The 17,454-nt window shown below is 43.2% G+C and overlaps 1 protein-coding gene across 2 annotated transcripts; it reads right to left on the reverse strand.

The window, feature by feature from the left end:
- Positions 1 to 92: 92 nt before the first annotated feature.
- Positions 93 to 17,145, reverse strand: LOC116618124 (lon protease homolog 2, peroxisomal). 2 transcript variants are annotated; one of them, XM_048724823.1, is made up of 29 exons: positions 16,822 to 17,144; positions 16,595 to 16,682; positions 15,748 to 15,940; positions 15,336 to 15,451; positions 14,982 to 15,065; positions 14,438 to 14,506; positions 14,274 to 14,348; positions 13,895 to 13,989; positions 13,742 to 13,793; positions 13,497 to 13,543; positions 12,987 to 13,061; positions 12,199 to 12,293; positions 11,979 to 12,069; positions 11,788 to 11,835; positions 11,524 to 11,623; positions 10,728 to 10,807; positions 10,362 to 10,392; positions 10,215 to 10,280; positions 9,429 to 9,506; positions 9,114 to 9,171; positions 8,684 to 8,763; positions 8,302 to 8,403; positions 4,271 to 4,328; positions 3,698 to 3,852; positions 3,119 to 3,255; positions 2,528 to 2,594; positions 2,193 to 2,273; positions 1,388 to 1,417; positions 93 to 830 (listed from the first exon to the last, which is right to left on the reverse strand). In XM_048724823.1, the coding sequence occupies exons 1-29, from the start codon at positions 17,013 to 17,015 to the stop codon at positions 717 to 719; spliced, it is 2,559 nt and encodes an 852-aa protein (XP_048580780.1). In that variant the 5' UTR covers positions 17,016 to 17,144; the 3' UTR covers positions 93 to 716. The 2 variants fall into 2 exon arrangements, with proteins under 2 accessions (XP_048580780.1, XP_048580781.1); XM_048724824.1 differs by lacking the exon at positions 10,215 to 10,280 and having other exon boundaries at positions 16,822 to 17,145.
- Between the last annotated feature and the right edge of the window lie 309 nt (positions 17,146 to 17,454).

The raw sequence follows: 17,454 nt of genomic DNA on the forward strand, positions 1-17,454 counted from the left end.
TGGCAGCGGTTACACAGCGCGTTGTTTGAGAGGTCACAAGCTTGTAGGGACAGAGCTCGATGTAGGAGCGAAACCAAGGCAAATACATCCAGTTGAAGTAGGCATACGTGCTTTATATTCATTCTTTATTCATCATTTATTTATCCTATAGCCCATATGATCACATCAACAATTTTCTTCGGTATTTTCTCTCGAATCATATTGGATTAAATGATTATCGTGTTATTACCTCGTGCTTCACGCAATATACCTAGGGCACATGCAGCACCCATAATTTATCTACGCAACAAATTCTTCCAAGTTTTTTTTTTACTCTTTTACAACTGTTTAGTCAGTCTTTCACAAGTAATCATCACGAATTGATCAAACCTCCATCCATTGTTCTATTCCCTTGTTACTGTTGCTATATTTGACAAGCCTAAACTTTGGCAAGGAGCATGGGAAAAAAAACGATTTCGCAAGCATCTGTAGCTACATTCTTCTTCTAGTTGTTAGTCTCTAGCTTATCAGAGAACAGTTGAATGAATATAATTTTTCTGGTAGTCTCTCGCCCATTAGTTCGTGAATGGTCGGGTTCTTGTCGACAAATAGAACTTGTCCGGTGGTCCCTCGTCCCTTAGTTCGTGAATGGTTGGGTTCTCGTCGACGAATAGATCTTGTCCGGTAGTCTCTCGGCCTTTAGTTCGTGAATGGTTGCCGCGGATTGCCGCCGATGGTTACAACTTGCTGCCACCGAGAAGTCCTGGAATCCGTATGAAGGGGGAACCATCTTGGAACGCTACATGGATCGCCTCCTCAACTTGGCTGACAGGCAAGAAGTCGAGCTGCGACTAAAACAATTCAAACTTTGTCAAGGAGCGCTTGGGCAATACTCGGACCGCACGCGAAACACATTCTAACAAGGGCAAACTAGTATTATAGCCAAACCGATAGAATGCATGATAATCGAAACTCGGACAACACTCTGGAAATTTTATACAACCCCTTCAACTAGATTGCCCTACACTATGAAATAAAACTTAACAGCTACTATTTATTTAGTAACTATTTAGGCATTATCACTCATCCAGAACAATTAAAGAAAAGGTAAATACAAAGGAAACAATGCCTCGTTAGTAATTTCTGTCTAAAGTAGACTAAATAAGAACTTCTAAGTAGTAACTATTTAGATTTTATTTCATGGACATAATGTTTTAGCACTCCAAGGGGAAATTTTGTTAGGGAGGAATAAAATAAATGTATCTACAATTCAACAAAGATAATGATATGCCCAATATGATTAACATATTATGTAAAGTTGGTGATGGTACAAATGATAAGGCCGTTAGATGAATTTGTGCACCGCAATACAAGCTGATGTCGTTACAATACAAGCTGATATCGTTACCTTCACGTTGTCTGGAATCTCAAGCAGATCCTGCAAAATCACAAAAGAATAAATTAAAAAGAGCGGTACCTCTATTAAGCGGCCACCTTTGGAACATAGCTTAAGTGGTCACTTCAAAGTTAGAAGTAAGTATAGCTCCAACATACTGGAGTATGCACATCCTCTTTCAGCGTTCGTCTTCTTTCTCTCTCATTTTTTGAGATTTTATTAACTCGGTTTTAATTGTACTCTTCTCGCTTGTTTTGTCTCACATCGACCACTTTCACGTCTTCCTTGTTTCGTTTTTACATGGATCACTTCTTGTCTAGCTTGTTTTGTTCCACATCGCTCAGCTTTTGTCTTGTTTAATACTTTTTAAATCACTTTCTTTTTTCTTTTTGCTTTTACCGCTTGTAGTGAACATGCTTTTTTTTCGCTTGTTACAAAAGCGATAAGCTTTCCCTTTACCCCAAACATTTTTATCACCTTAGTTTCATTTATTTCGCTCACCTTTTTGTTGCCTTATTTCGCTTACCATTTCGTTTCACTTATTTCGTCTACCTTTAGTTGTTTCACTTATTTCGCTTACCTTTTCGTTTCACTTGTTTCGTTTACCTTTTCGTTTTGCTTGCTTCGTTTACCTTTTCGTTTTGCTTGTTTCGTTTACCTTTTCGTTCTCTTAATATTTCTATTACCTTTTTGTTTCACTTATTTCGTTTACCTTTTTGTTTTCTTGTTTTGTTTACCTTTTCGTTCACTTGATAATTCTATTACCTTTTCGTTTCGCTTGTTTCGTTTACCTTTTCGTTTCGCTTGTTTCGTTTACCTTTTCGTTTCGCTTGGGGAGGATGACACGCTTGATCCCAGCACGGTGAGCGGCGAGAACTTTCTCCTTGATCCCGCCAACCTTGCATCAAAAACTCAAATATTAGAGTCAAAAACGTTTTGTTCGATAATTAGACAATCAAAATCTGTAAAACAGCATTCTGTTAGCGTAGAAAAATTCGCGTAAACATATTCTCTAGGCTTCTCGAACTGTGTTGCCCGAAAATAAATACAGTGAAAAAATATAAACCACCGCAAATATCGAACAAACGTTTTAAATGTGCGCTAGAAGGGAGAGCATTACTGCACGTTTTCAGTAAACAGAGTAATACTTACCGGCAGTACAAGACCCCTAAGCGTTATCTCCCCAGTCATTGCTGTGTCTGACCTCGTGCACTGTCCACTACGAAACACACCAAAACACTAGCATCAAACCTCAGGATCTTTTAAGAGCCTGCAAGTACGTAGCCCTACACGAAGCCCCAGTGGAAATCACGAGTTACCTTATTCATTATTTTCGCGCATCTTAAATTTCGAGAAAATTTTCTCGGCACATTTCGCGAGTCTTTAATTTCGCGATCGCGGAGGGCTTAATTTCGCGAATTTGAGGTTTAAGTGACTTTTTTTTCACAATAAAATGACATTTACCGACTACTGAAACAAGACCAATATAAATGAAACAAAATCAACACGCTGTCCCTTGACGGCAGCTGAATTTGAATCTCCTCAAAAGTCAGTCTTACAGTAATACTTATTAATATGGGAAAGTGTTCTTGTTCTCTCGAGCCCCTAGTACATTACATTTTCTCACAGAAAAGATCTTAATAGAACCTTCAACGATTTTGCTAGATAGTCTTAAGTTCGCGAATCTTTTGAAATCGCGAAAAACGCGAATTTAAGTACGCCCAAAAATGAAGCAGAAGATACCTGAAGAGCGAGACCAGAGCTACGGCGATAGCAACACCAGCTGATGGGCCGTCCTTCCCGACAGCACCCGCGGGAAAGTGCACGTGAATATCTGTACGTTCAACAAGGTCTACCTCGTGGTCACTGGTGAGACCGTACTGAAACAGGAGGAATAGGAGTGATAGCACCGTAGCATACTACAGCGTTGCTGCGTTACACAATACGTGACGTTGCTGCGTTACACAATAGTGAGGCGTTGTTGTGTTAAACATTGTTGTGGCGTTTCAAAATAGCTGGATGTTGTTGTGTTACACAATAGGGGGTCGTTGTTGCGGCGTTACATAAAAGCGTGACGTCTCGTTGAGTTAAATAGAGTGACGTTGTTACGGCATAAGACAATTGCGTGATGTTTCGTTAGAAAATAGCGTGACGTTATTGCGGCGTTACACAACAGCGTGACGTTGCATAACAAAATAGTGTAACGTTATTGCATTACACAACAGGATGACGTTACTGTGTTAATCTCTACAGCGTGACTGGTTTTCGAGGACATAAACAGCGTGTTGTACTACGCTAACGATACTGTGTTTTGTTACACACCTCGACGGCGTGGCTCCTCAGCCAGCTGAGCGCCAACTGCGCAGACTCCTTCATTACGTCCCCAAGCTGCCCAGTCAGCGTCAACTGACCCTCCCCTCCCATGCGCGTCGCCTCGATGAACATGATCTCGCCACCATTGGAAGTCCATGCGAGCCCTGCGTAACACGGGGCAGCGGTATCAAGCGGGATTGCGTTAAAACATTAAGTACTTAAAGTGTGACAGTCTTTGCATTGTTCTGTGATTATGTAAAGTAAGGCTGTGGACAAACGGCGTTCTTTTCATGTACCTTTCCAAATACAAATGCATTTGAATGAGGATTGAACAATAGACTTCGTTCATTTGCATGTATTAGCATTTGGAACGGTACATGAAAAGAACGGCGTCTAAACTAGACCTCAGTGTAAAAAACGGTATTCCAACGCATCATCATACAACACTGTATGCAAGCACCATAATGATTTTTACCTAAAAATTTAAAGGGTATTTTTACTAGCAATAATGGTGCAGACTCGACGTGATTTTGTTCAGCTTTGAACTTGGACTAATACACGACACTAAAAAACGTGGGATACCTGTGGCGACACCTGGCACGGATAACCGCTGGGCAACTTCGGATTCAAATACTGGAGGCTAAAGAAGAAAGGGGACATGACACTGGTGAGCAAAAAGTACAATACAAGAAATAACGGGTTGCAAAAGTGTGTGCTAAGTATGTTTATAGTGCAAGTTCGACGACCTCCTTATTGGTAACGTGTTGGACACGTGCGATTTGCTCCACTTACCCCAAGTACACATTCAACCAACTCCTTACTGATCACGTGTTGGACACGTGCGATTTGCTCCACTTACCCCAAGTACACGTTCGACGAACTCCTTACTGATCACGTGTTGGACACGTGCGATTAGCCCCACTTACCCCAGGTACACGTTCGACGAACTCCTTACTGATCACGTGTTGGACACGTGCGATTTGCTCCACTTACCCCGAGTACACGTTCGACGAACTCCTTACTGATCACGTGTTGGACACGTGCGATTCGCCCCACTTACCCCAAGTACACGTTCGACGAACTCCTTATTGGTAACGTGTTGGACACGTGCGATTCGCCCCACTTACCCCAAGTACACGTTCGACGAACTCCTTATTGGTAACGTGTTTGACACGTGCGATTTGCTCCACTTACCCCAAGTACGCGTTCGACGAACTCCTTATTGGTAACGTGTTGGACACGTGCGATTCGCCCCACTTACCCCAAGTACACGTTTGACGAACTCCTTATTGGTAAGGTGTTGGACACGTGCGATTTGCCCCACTTACCCCGAGTACACGTTCGACGAACTCCTTATTGGTAACGTGTTGGACACGTGCGATTTGCTCCACTTACCCCGAGTACACGTTCGACGAACTCCTTACTGATCACGTGTTGGACACGTGCGATTCGCCCCACTTACCCCAAGTACACGTTCGACGAACTCCTTATTGGTAACGTGTTGGACACGTGCGATTCGCCCCACTTACCCCAAGTACACGTTCGACGAACTCCTTATTGGTAACGTGTTGGACACGTGCGATTTGCTCCACTTACCCCAAGTACGCGTTCGACGAACTCCTTATTGGTAACGTGTTGGACACGTGCGATTCGCCCCACTTACCCCAAGTAAACGTTTGACGAACTCCTTATTGGTAAGGTGTTGGACACGTGCGATTTGCCCCACTTACCCCGAGTACACGTTCGACGAACTCCTTATTGGTAACGTGTTGGACACGTGCGATTTGCTCCACTTACCCCAAGTACACGTTCGGCGAACTCCTTACTGCTCACGTGTTGGACACGTGCGATTTGCTCCACTTACCCCGAGTACACGTTCGACGAACCCCTTACTGATCACGTGTTGGACACGTGCGATTTGCTCCACTTACCCCAAGAATACGCTCGACGAACTCCTTATTGGTAACGTGTTGGACACGTGCGATTCGCCCCACTTACCCCAAGTACACGTTCGACGAACTCCTTATTGGTAACGTGTTGGACACGTGCGATTTGCCCCACTTACCCCAAGTACGCGTCTGACGAACTCCCTACTGATCACGTGTTGGGCACGTGCGATTCGCCCCACTTACCCCAAGTACACGTTCGACGAACTCCTTACTGATCACGTGTTGGACACGTGCGATTCGCCCCACTTACCCCAAGTACACGTTCGACGAACTCCTTATTGGTAACGTGTTGGACACGTGCGATTTGCTCCACTTACCTCGAGTACACGTTCGACGAACTCCTTACTGATCACGTGTTGGACACGTGCGATTCGCCCCACTTACCCCAAGTACGCGTTTGACGAACTCCTTATTGGTAACGTGTTGGACACGTGCGATTCGCCCCACTTACCCCAAGTACGCGTTTGACGAACTCCTTACTGATCACGTGTTGGACACGTGCGATTCGCCCCACTTACCCCAAGTACGCGTTTGACGAACTCCCTACTGATCACGTGTTGGGCACGTGCGATTCGCCCCACTTACCCCGAGTACACGTTCGACGAACTCCTTACTGATCACGTGTTGGACACGTGCGATTTGCCCCACTTACCCCAAAGTACGCGTTTGACGAACTCCTTATTAATAATGTGTTGGACACGTGCAATTTGCTCCACTTACCCCAAGTACACGTTCGACGACCTCCTTATTGGTAACGTGTTGGACACGTGCGATTTGCTCCACTTACCCCCAAGTACACATTCAACCAACTCCTTACTGATCACGTGTTGGACACGTGCGATTTGCTTTACTTACCCCAAGTACACGTTCGACGAACTCCTTACTGATCACGTGTTGGACACGTGCGATTAGCCCCACTTACCCCAAGTACACGTTCGACGAACTCCTTACTGATCACGTGTTGGACACGTGCGATTTGCTCCACTTACCCCGAGTACACGTTCGACGAACTCCTTACTGATCACGTGTTGGACACGTGCGATTCGCCCCACTTACCCCAAGTACGCGTTCGACGAACTCCTTATTGGTAACGTGTTGGACACGTGCGATTCGCCCCACTTACCCCAAGTACACGTTCGACGAACTCCTTATTGGTAACGTGTTGGACACGTGCGATTTGCTCCACTTACCCCAAGAACGCGTTCGACGAACTCCTTATTGGTAACGTGTTGGACCCGTGCGATTCGCCCCACTTACCCCAAGTACACGTTTGACGAACTCCTTATTGGTAAGGTGTTGGACACGTGCGATTTGCCCCACTTACCCCGAGTACACGTTCGACGAACTCCTTATTGGTAACGTGTTGGACACGTGCGATTTGCGCCACTTACCCCAAGTACACGTTCGGCGAACTCCTTACTGCTCACGTGTTGGACACGTGCGATTTGCTCCACTTACCCCGAGTACACGTTCGACGAACTCCTTACTGATCACGTGTTGGACACGTGCGATTCGCCCCACTTACCCCAAGTACACGTTCGACGAACTCCTTATTGGTAACGTGTTGGACACGTGCGATTTGCTCCACTTACCCCAAGTACACGTTCGACGAACTCCTTACTGATCACGTGTTGGACACGTGCGATTTGCCCCACTTACCGCAAGTACACGTTCGATGAACTCCTTATTGGTAACGTGTTGGACACGTGCGATTTGCTCCACTTACCCCGAGTACACGTTCGACGAACTCCTTACTGATCACGTGTTGGACACGTGCGATTCGCCCCACTTACCCCAAGTACGCGTTTGACGAACTCCTTATTGGTAACGTGTTGGACACGTGCGATTCGCCCCACTTACCCCAAGTACGCGTTTGACGAACTCCTTACTGATCACGTGTTGGACACGTGCGATTCGCCCCACTTACCCCAAGTACGCGTTCGACGAACTCCTTACTGATCACGTGTTGGACACGTGCGATTTGCTCCACTTACCCCGAGTACACGTTCGACGAACTCCTTACTGATCACGTGTTGGACACGTGCAATTCGCCCCACTTACCCCAAGTACGCGTTTGACGAACTCCCTACTGATCACGTGTTGGGCACGTGCGATTCGCCCCACTTACCCCGAGTACACGTTCGACGAACTCCTTACTGATCACGTGTTGGACACGTGCGATTTGCCCCACTTACCCCAAAGTACGCGTTTGACGAACTCCTTATTGGTAATGTGTTGGACACGTGCAATTTGCTCCACTTACCCCAAGTACACGTTCGACGAACTCCTTATTGGTAACGTGTTGGACACGTGCGATTTGCTCCACTTACCCCAAGTACACGTTCGACGAACTCCTTACTGATTACGTGTTGGACACGTGCAATTTGCTCCACTTACCCCAAGTACGCGTTCGACGAACTCCTTATTAGTAACGTGTTGGACACGTGCGATTTGCCCCACTTACCCCGAGTACACGTTCGACGAACTCCTTATTGGTAACGGTTGGACACGTGCGATTTGCTCCACTTACCCCAAGTACACGTTCGACGACTTCCTTACTGATCACGTGTTGGACACGTGCGAATTGCTCCACTTACCCCGAGTACACGTTCGACGAACTCCTTACTGATCACGTGTTGGACACGTGCGATTTGCTCCACTTACCCCAAGTACACGTTCGACGACCTCCTTACTGATCACGTGCTGTTCCGTGTTCACCTGCGTGTTACCGCTCGACTTCTCGGCGGCCATGCTACTCTCTGCCACCTGAGGGTCCAAGCAAGCAATGAGTTATTCTTTTAAAACTTTAATTCATCTGTCTCGCCAATATCACCACTGCCTACCACCTCACGCCAACTATTTGAGTAGTCAATCATGGGAACCAATCAACGTTTTGTCTGTAATCAGGTGCGCACCAAAACCCATTTGATTGCACACACCAAGAAAACTGATTGGCTTAGCCGGTATGATTGACTACACAAGTTCGGATTCTGGTCTACAGATCACGATACACCTGACAGCTAGACTATCTGCTCTCGGGGCATACCTTAACGGCAACAGCCCTGCACACAGCGCCAAGTTTTCTCTCCAGCGAACGCACCCCAGCCTCGCGCGTGTAGTGGGAGACTGGGGAGAGCAAAGATATAGCTATTATTTGACACGTGTGCTGCCCCCACCGATGTCAAAAAAACGGCCCAACCACCAAACATGTTTGGCGAGGGATGGCGCGTAACGCCGGCGCATAACGGTCAGCAAAATTCTCTTAAGTTTCTTCGGCAAGGAACTGGCCATTACAAATTTGAAAGGTATGAAAATCTCCCAAAAGCAAATATACAGCATGTTCGGTAAGAAAATGCACAAATTACGAACGAATTAATTTCTAGTCCATTTCTAAGGAATCTTTAATTTGGAAAGTAGCTAAAACTTCCTGAAATACATGTGCCATTAATTAAAAAAATACTTTTTTGTTCACTTACTGATATCCTTGATACTTTGAGTCTCAAACTCAATACTCCCCACATCCAGACCGTGCGCCTGGGGAAATAACATGCATCAAGAAACACGCATACGAAATAACACGCGACAAGCCGGGTGTTTGCCATGTATGACGCCAGGGAAAAGATATGTACATCTAATCACATCACTTGCTAATTGTTACCTAGATATACCCTCTCGCCTCCCATCATTCCTTCAGCCCTTCCATCCCTGATTCACCCTCCCATCCTACCCCTTCTTTCTCACGCCATACTCCACCCCTTTCTTCCGCTGCCTTGCGATCCCAGTATGTCTACCTTGAGTTGTTTGGGAATAAGATGCCGTGAGGCAATGGCCATTTTTTCCTCCAGGGTGTAACCAGGAACTTGAATTAACTAACAAACAAAAAATAGCGTTACATAATGTAAGATTATAGTATACTATATCAATAACAAATTATAAATACTGACCTCTATTCTGTCTAACAGGGCGGTTGGGGTAGGGCATACTGACCTCCATTCTGTCTAACAGGGTGGGTGGATTGGTGGGTGGGGTAGGGTATACTGACCTCCATTCTGTCTAATAGGGAGGGTGGGGTAGGGTATACTGACCTCTATTCTGTCTAACAGGGTGGGTGGGTGGGGTAGGGTATACTGACCTCCATTTGTCTAACAGGGCGGGTGGGGTAGGGTATCCTGACTTCCATTCTGTCTAACAGGGTGGGTGGGTGGGTGGGGTAGGGTATACTGACCTCCATTCTGTCTAACAGGGCGGGTGGGGTAGGGTAAACTGACCTCCATTCTGTCTAACAGGGTGGGTGGGTGGGGTAGGGTATACTGACCTCCATTCTGTCTAACAGGGCAGGTGGGGTAGGGTATCCTGACCTCCATTCTGTCTAACAGGGCGGGTGGGGTAGGGTAAACTGACCTCCATTCTGCCTAACAGGGTGGGTGGGTGGGGTAGGGTATACTGACCTCCATTCTGTCTAACAGGGTGGGTGGGGTAGGGTATACTGACCTCCATTCTGTCTAACAGGGTGGGTGGGGTAGGGTAAACTGACCTCCATTCTGTCTAACAGGGTGGGTGGGGTAGGGTATACTGACCTCCATTCTGTCTAACAGAGCGGGTGGAATAGTAGAAACGCTGTTAGCAGTAGCAATAAACAACACCTGAATACAGAGAAGACAAGTGAAAAAGAAGGAAACTTGGATGTATCATTATTGCATTAGTAGTACTTCACTGGTACTTACCTGTGAGAGGTCAAATGGCATATTTAAATAGCTACGGATTGTCAAGGGAAAACTATAGCCCTTGTTGCGATTAAAGTGAGAAAAAAAAGACATGGAAGATAAGGTATTTCTAGGCTGTTATTTTGTTAAGTGTGCAACTTCCATTTAAGTGTTCGACTATAACTAGAATAATGAGTTGTTTATTGAAAGTTGTGTCTATAATATTGCAAAGTTTCCTACAGTAAGCTAATGTATTGTAAAGGTGTTGTAAAAGTGTTCTGAGGAGGTGTGCCCTCCTCATCACAAAGTGTCCTATGTAATAATATGTAAAATGTAAAATGTAAATGTGATTGTGAATGTGAATGTAAATGTAAATGTGAAGGATATTGGTCGACAAAGTTCCAATTCTGTTCAGGGTCCAACACTTCCAGCAGAGCGGCAGCGGGGTCACCATGGAGACTTTTGCTCTGGAAATACAGTACAACTTTTAGACTGACACCTATATCAACTATTAGACTGACCCCTACACCAACTATCAGATTGACACCTACATCAAATATTAGGGGTTGTCCACACTAACACGGATTCAAATATATCTGGATTCGTTTCGCCGAAAACGCAACACTTGATTCACGTCCAAACTATCGTTTTCGCATTGTGTTTGCTTGGATCCAGCCGTCCACACTAACACAGATTCAAATATTTGAAAACGCTGAAAGGTATGGGGTGACGTCATTTTTACGATATGCGCATGCTAAAAGAAGCGAGCACCTGCAATATGACGCATCATTTTCATTTTGATACGGATTCCACCGTCCACACTACAGACCAAAGTATACGAATTCATCTTGATTCACTTTCGACAGGGTTTTCAAAAGTATCCAGATTCGCTGGATCCAGCGGGCGTGTTAGTGTGGACGTAAGGCCTAAACGTATCAAAAAGTATACAGATCCAAACGAATCCGTGTTAGTGTGGACAACCCTTAGACTGACACCTACATCAACTAAGACTGACACCTACATCAACTAAGACAAGAGACTCACATGGTATTATGTGACATGACACACCTGTCAGACCAGCTATACTTACGTGAATTTTCATTTCTAGTCTCATGGATGTGACATGACGTGAGGGATACATTGTGACAGAAGACAAGCAACAACAATTTCATTTATGACTCACAAGTTTGTCGACCTCATCCAGTAAAATCACAGGATTTTTTACAGCAACGGCTTTCAGAGCATTTAGAATCCGTCCAGGCATTGAGCCAACATACGTCCGCCTGCGGAGGTGGGGGAGGGAGTGACTTTATAATATTACCAGCAGTAAGCAAAATGGATAGATGATGCCATAGTCCTTCTTTCCATTGAAAACAAACAGTTCCCTTATGAAAATAAGGGGATACTGCTTTATGTGAATAATAACTTCAAGAAAGTTGTTTATTACCTGTGGCCTCGAATATCTGACTGATCACAAATTCCACCAAGTGAGATCCTTGAGAAGGAAGCATTTATTACATGCGAATAAAAAAAAATTAATATGAATTCCATTAAGTTTCATGAGACTATAGATTTATAAAAATATGCTAGTTAGCCTAATGAGCAGACTTGTGTTAAATCTAAATAATTCCCACCTACCTGTGGAACTCTCTTCCCAGGGTGTTTGCAACTGACCGGCCCACGCTGGTCTTCCCGACGCCTGGTGGACCAACGAAGCACAGAATCGGGCCTACACCAAAACATGAAAAATTCATGCTGAATGGTATGAGAGAGATTTGATTATGCAGTTCAACAGAGGAGTCTTTCAGAAGCTATTCTTCTAATCTCATACTATGAAAAACACACAAAAACGTGATACCTTTAAGGTTGTTTTTCAGTTTGCGGACAGCCAGGTACTCGATGACACGTTTCTTGAGCTTCTCCAGACCATAGTGGTCAGTATCGAGGTCACGCCTACAAGGTTAAGGTCAGACATGTGCTACTTTTAACCCCAGGGAGCTTGCAGTCAGGTCAAGGCCACAGTTAAAATAGTATCAAGGGTAGATGATAAAAGATTTGAAATGGAACATCAAATGGAAACAGTGTGTAGGATAGGTGCATGGTAAAGTTGAAAGTCAAAGCAAAGATCAAGGCCGAGGTCACAATGGCAAAGGTCAAGTTCAAGTTCACAGTTAAGAATGAGCTCAAGGTCATAGTAAAAGTCAAGTTCCAGGGCAAAGCAAAGGACAAGTACAGGGTTGCAATTAAGGCCAAGCTCAAGGTCACAGCAAAGGCCAAGTAAACAAGTAAAACAGACCCATAACAGACCACATAAGATTGGGGGGACACAATACAGAATAATCAAGGAATTATTGGGGGCACAGTCACGCCCCTAGTGGTCATTTCGTTATAATTTTTGAAAATATTTGGGGGGGCACATGCCCCCAGTGCCTCAATCCCTGCTACGGCTCTGTAAAAGTTCACAGCAAAGACCAAGTTCACGGTCGTAGCAAAGACCAAGTTCACGGTTGTAGCAAAGATCAAGTTCAAGGTTGCAGTAAAGGCCAAGTTAAAGGTCACAGCAAAAGTCAAGTTTAAGGTCGCAAAACATCTTTGACTATTTTTCTCATTGCACTCACCAGTTTTGACTATTTAACAAATAATTACCTCGCTTGTGCGATATCCAGTTTGTCTTTGGTTTCTTTGCTCCAAGGTAGATCAATCATCCATTCCAGGTAATTCCTTTATACAAAGAGATTATTTGCAATAAACTATCTATGCACATACAAACAATTGAGAAATGAATAAAGTTTTATAGCCATGACCTGAATGGTGCCAAATAAATTAAGAAAATTATAGTTATTGAAACAGCATTATTTTAAGTCATCTTATTATGTCACCAATCAATGTGGCTCTAGCGATCACATGACCTTAGCTTTATAAACACATCATTATTATAAAGCCCCTGAGGCTCACAGAAATTAGACGGGTTCACACAGTTTACGTAAGTGCTGCCCTATGCCAAACTTGCTGTAAAATTTGCCAAGTTTTTACACGCAATAAAACCCAAGCTTACGAGCACTTTATCAAAGTTTCCCGGGTCTCTCCGCCAACTGGAGCTGACGCCGCTTTAGTTATCTATGATCAGGGCTAAAATTTCTTCATAAGAAATCTCACCTTGAAGTTGCATGCTCAGGGAACTGAGGCGGAGTTTTCTTTAAACGCTGAAGAGCAGTAAGTAAACCTGGGCATTGGTTAAAGAGCATGTGATTTTGCCTTTAATGAGGCAGACTGATTGTAATAAGGACTGATATGTTGAGAAACCTGGTAAATTTGTGTTAGTTGGCAGCTATGATCATAATATAAAATAATCTGCCAGCACAATCAAGAGCTCGGTCTATGTGTTGTTTAGAGTTTCTTACTTTTATTTCCTTCATAGCTACTCTTTGTGCATGCTCAGGTAACTGTGCTGCTCTGAAAGTAATAAATACTGTAAGTCAGGGGGTGGGGGTGGCAGATATCCTCACTAGAGGATCATTAACAGGAAGCTCAAATGACATAAGGGGGTAGCGTACTTGATTTTTCGTTCAAGTTCTTCAATGTCATCTTCATCATCATTATCATCATCATCACTCAGATTTCTGTAAAGCTTTTTGGATCCACTACCAAACTGCAACAGAAAAGGGATGATAATGGATATAAAATGTAAATGAAAATAATTAGTATCCAGAGTCAGCACTATGCAGACATTTCTCTACAAATGCATTTCCTTTTTGCCACCCAATTGCATATTTATTCCCATCAGTAGTGCATGCAAGACCTTAAACACATTGTTTGGCCACTTCATCCAAAGATAGCACAGGTCAAAACCTCTGACAACTTGTGCTGAATTGAATTTTGTTTGGCCTGGGCATAAGGCCAGAGTCAGTGATAAGGTTACAGTGTAGCTTTTACCTTTTTGGAAAGTGGTTTTAGCCTTGAAGATGACTGGTTGACTTTGACAACTGTGGTGCCATTTGCCTTTATTGCCTAAAATAATAATTCAAACATGGAACACATTACTGTATGTACTGTCATGGCATTACCAGCACCAAGGTTCATTAAAAAAGAAATAATACCTCTTGCTGGCGCTTTAGGAGGTGGAGCGCTTTTTTGAATCGTTCAACTAAATCAGTTGCATTTAGCACCTACAAAGAGAGAACCATTAACATGCACCTTGCCCTCTGCAAGAAGCAACAGTAAGCCTAAGAACATGAGAGGAGTTTGTTAATAATAAAGTCACTAAGAATTGTTGAGCAACAAGATGTTTTTATACTTTACCAATCTTACATTATGTAAGGTGAAAATATTTACAATAAAAACTTGATATAATGGTAAGGTTAAGGGACCCAAAACTTATATTGGTATATTGAGAATATCATTATCAAAATAATTTCCCATATTAATCATGTTTGGCATGACCAGAAGTTGTTTTTTATATTTCTAGTTTGTTATTTCTAATTTCTCTATTTTCTAGGCAGCAAAAATGGTAGGGGCATGTACTTAATTACTTAATGCTCTTTATGGCATCTTTTTAAATAACAATTTTCTTTGGCAGCCCAAAGAAGGGGTTAAAGCCCCTTAACCCTCCCCCTACATTCGCTACTGAACTAATATTCAAACCTCTAGCTTTTCATCAAATGAGGCCTTGATGATCGAAGCAAGAGTGTCTGGGAGGTTGTAGTCTGGAAGAGCTGTCAGCATCTCCTAAAAATGCACAGACAATAATCAGGATTTCCCAGTAAAACCCTTACAGTACCATAATCCCTCATGTACAATACACCTGTGACACTACCAGAAACCCATGATGCTTTAAAGAATTCTTGATTTCTTATCTACTGTACTTTTTAAATCTAAATCCAACTTTTCGCGTTTTAATAGAATAAAACCCTAAATTTTCATAAGTAACTACTTAAATTGAAAACAGATTTTGTTCCCTTCTTTAATTGGAATAATCTTGCAACCTCAGTAATGTACCTTTAGTCTTGCTATAACAGGGATCTTTCCATCCAACATGTCGACTATCTCACTGGCGATAAGTCTGAACTCCACTGCCAGGGATGCAAGTTCAGCATTCCTTTTAAGTTCAGCTTCTGTATACGAAAGTCAGTTCACACACTCAAAAAATATCACATACATAGCTCCATAGTGATATGTATTTGTGCATTGGTACCGTCATCTATAAAGGATCCTGTAAATACTCCTGAGTTGGGCTATAAATGAAAATGGTTAATTATCACTATATGGAACATAAATCAATGTTACATATAATTGTATGATGACCAGCTCAATAAATATCATCAAACTATTTCAGTTAAACAATAAATTATTCAACAAATACTTGAAATCTTTAGTGCACGCCTGCCAGTACTGAGTTGTCGATACAAACCTTGTTTTGAGGGCAAGTCAAGCTGAGTGACATCTGCTAGCAGGTAGGGCTCCGCCTGGACAATACCATCAATAGAGAATCTACAAAGTCCAGTCACTAGCAGTGTATATAGGGGCTTGGGCCAGTTGGTCCCTGTGACCTGAATCACTACAGCAGCCGTCCCAACAGTCTTGAGAAAGGAGGACCCTGAATCCTGGTAGTAATCCAGCAAAGACAAAGTCTAAAACATGTAGCATTTGAATAAAACAACAAAGTTTTTTCTATAAAGTAATATTTTTTTTTCTACAAGATCTTTTAAATTAAGGTGTTTGTTTGAAAGAATTTGAGAGGAGATCAGTCGAAGTGAGCACAGCTTTTAAAAATTGATTATTGTAAGTTGCACTTGTCACCCCAGACAACAAAAACAAATAAAATATCTCAAAGAAAATTGCCTTCCTGACAGAGTGCTGAATTATTTGCTTTTTGTTGTTATTTACCACCCAAAAAGTCACATGCTTAGTTAATGCAAGGTGCCTATTCCCCAAACAACACCAAGGAACATTCTTGTCAAAAACACGTAGAAGATAAATGCATGTGTAAGACTCTTTGAAGAAAGGGGTGGTGGGGGGGTCAAGGGTTATTGTAACATAGGGGGTACTGAAATTATGGGGTAAAGTCTGACAAATTTGTACAAAGTACAGACAAGTAACACGGAGACGCTCAAATGAAGGAAAAGCTAAATAGTTGAGCTACATAGTTGAAAATTATCCGCTGAATCGGTGAACGAGCTAATATAACCAAACAAGGGGTAATTCGAGTTTGACTAGGAGTTACATAATCAAGTCGCTTATTAATCTTGGTAACTTACCTCCGACTTAGACTTTCTAGGTACGACTCCAATTAACACACTTCTTAGCGAGTCCCGTCTTAACAGCCTCGAGTCGATCATCCGAATACTACCAGCAACACAACAAAATCATCACAACTGATTAACAACAACAACGCGCCATGTACAAAAACCATAACATTACATAGTGCAAGCTAATTTCTCCATAAAAAACGCTCGAATCACGCATTAATTTCTACAAAACCTACCTTGCAGCATCCCTAACAGCTATGCGCATGGAAGAGCCAGGTAGAAGAACTTTATCGTCGAGAATAAGCAAGGGAATCTTGCGAGGAAGATCAGCTTTCGCCGCCATCTTGGCCGACGTCTCTGTTGTAGGCTGGGAAAGACACGAAGCTAACACGTCGGGGGGACCCTTCGGCGAGCTGTTTTGAAATGGCATTTATATTTTTAATATTTCCTTTTTTATATGCAGTTGTCAAAATGTGTTTATCTTAGTAGCTATAGTATATCACAAGAGAGTTCTTTTGTTTCATGGGTCATTGTACACAGTGTTAGCGTTAGAAAGTCAGAAATAATTATAGAAGTGATGTGATTCTTTTACTTAGGGTACCCTAGAGATGTTTTAGTGCACGGATGTGGAACGGATTGTGGAAAAACGGAGCAGCAAAAACCCAACGCAATCGCCACGGTAATCTTTCAATCTTTTATTGAATATTTTACAGGCCCGTACCCAGGGGGGTGCACCCTCCCCCACACACAACGGCCGAAGGTCCACTTTCGGTTCCCAATGGACGTGCTATTTGTAGACAAAACTATAAAGCATAAGCTAGATCACTCTGGTATGTAGCCAAATCCGTCAAGAAACGTCCCGTAGAGAC

This window comes from Nematostella vectensis, chromosome 3 (genome assembly GCF_932526225.1).
Source record: "Nematostella vectensis chromosome 3, jaNemVect1.1, whole genome shotgun sequence".
Taxonomy (NCBI): Eukaryota; Metazoa; Cnidaria; class Anthozoa; order Actiniaria; family Edwardsiidae; genus Nematostella; species Nematostella vectensis.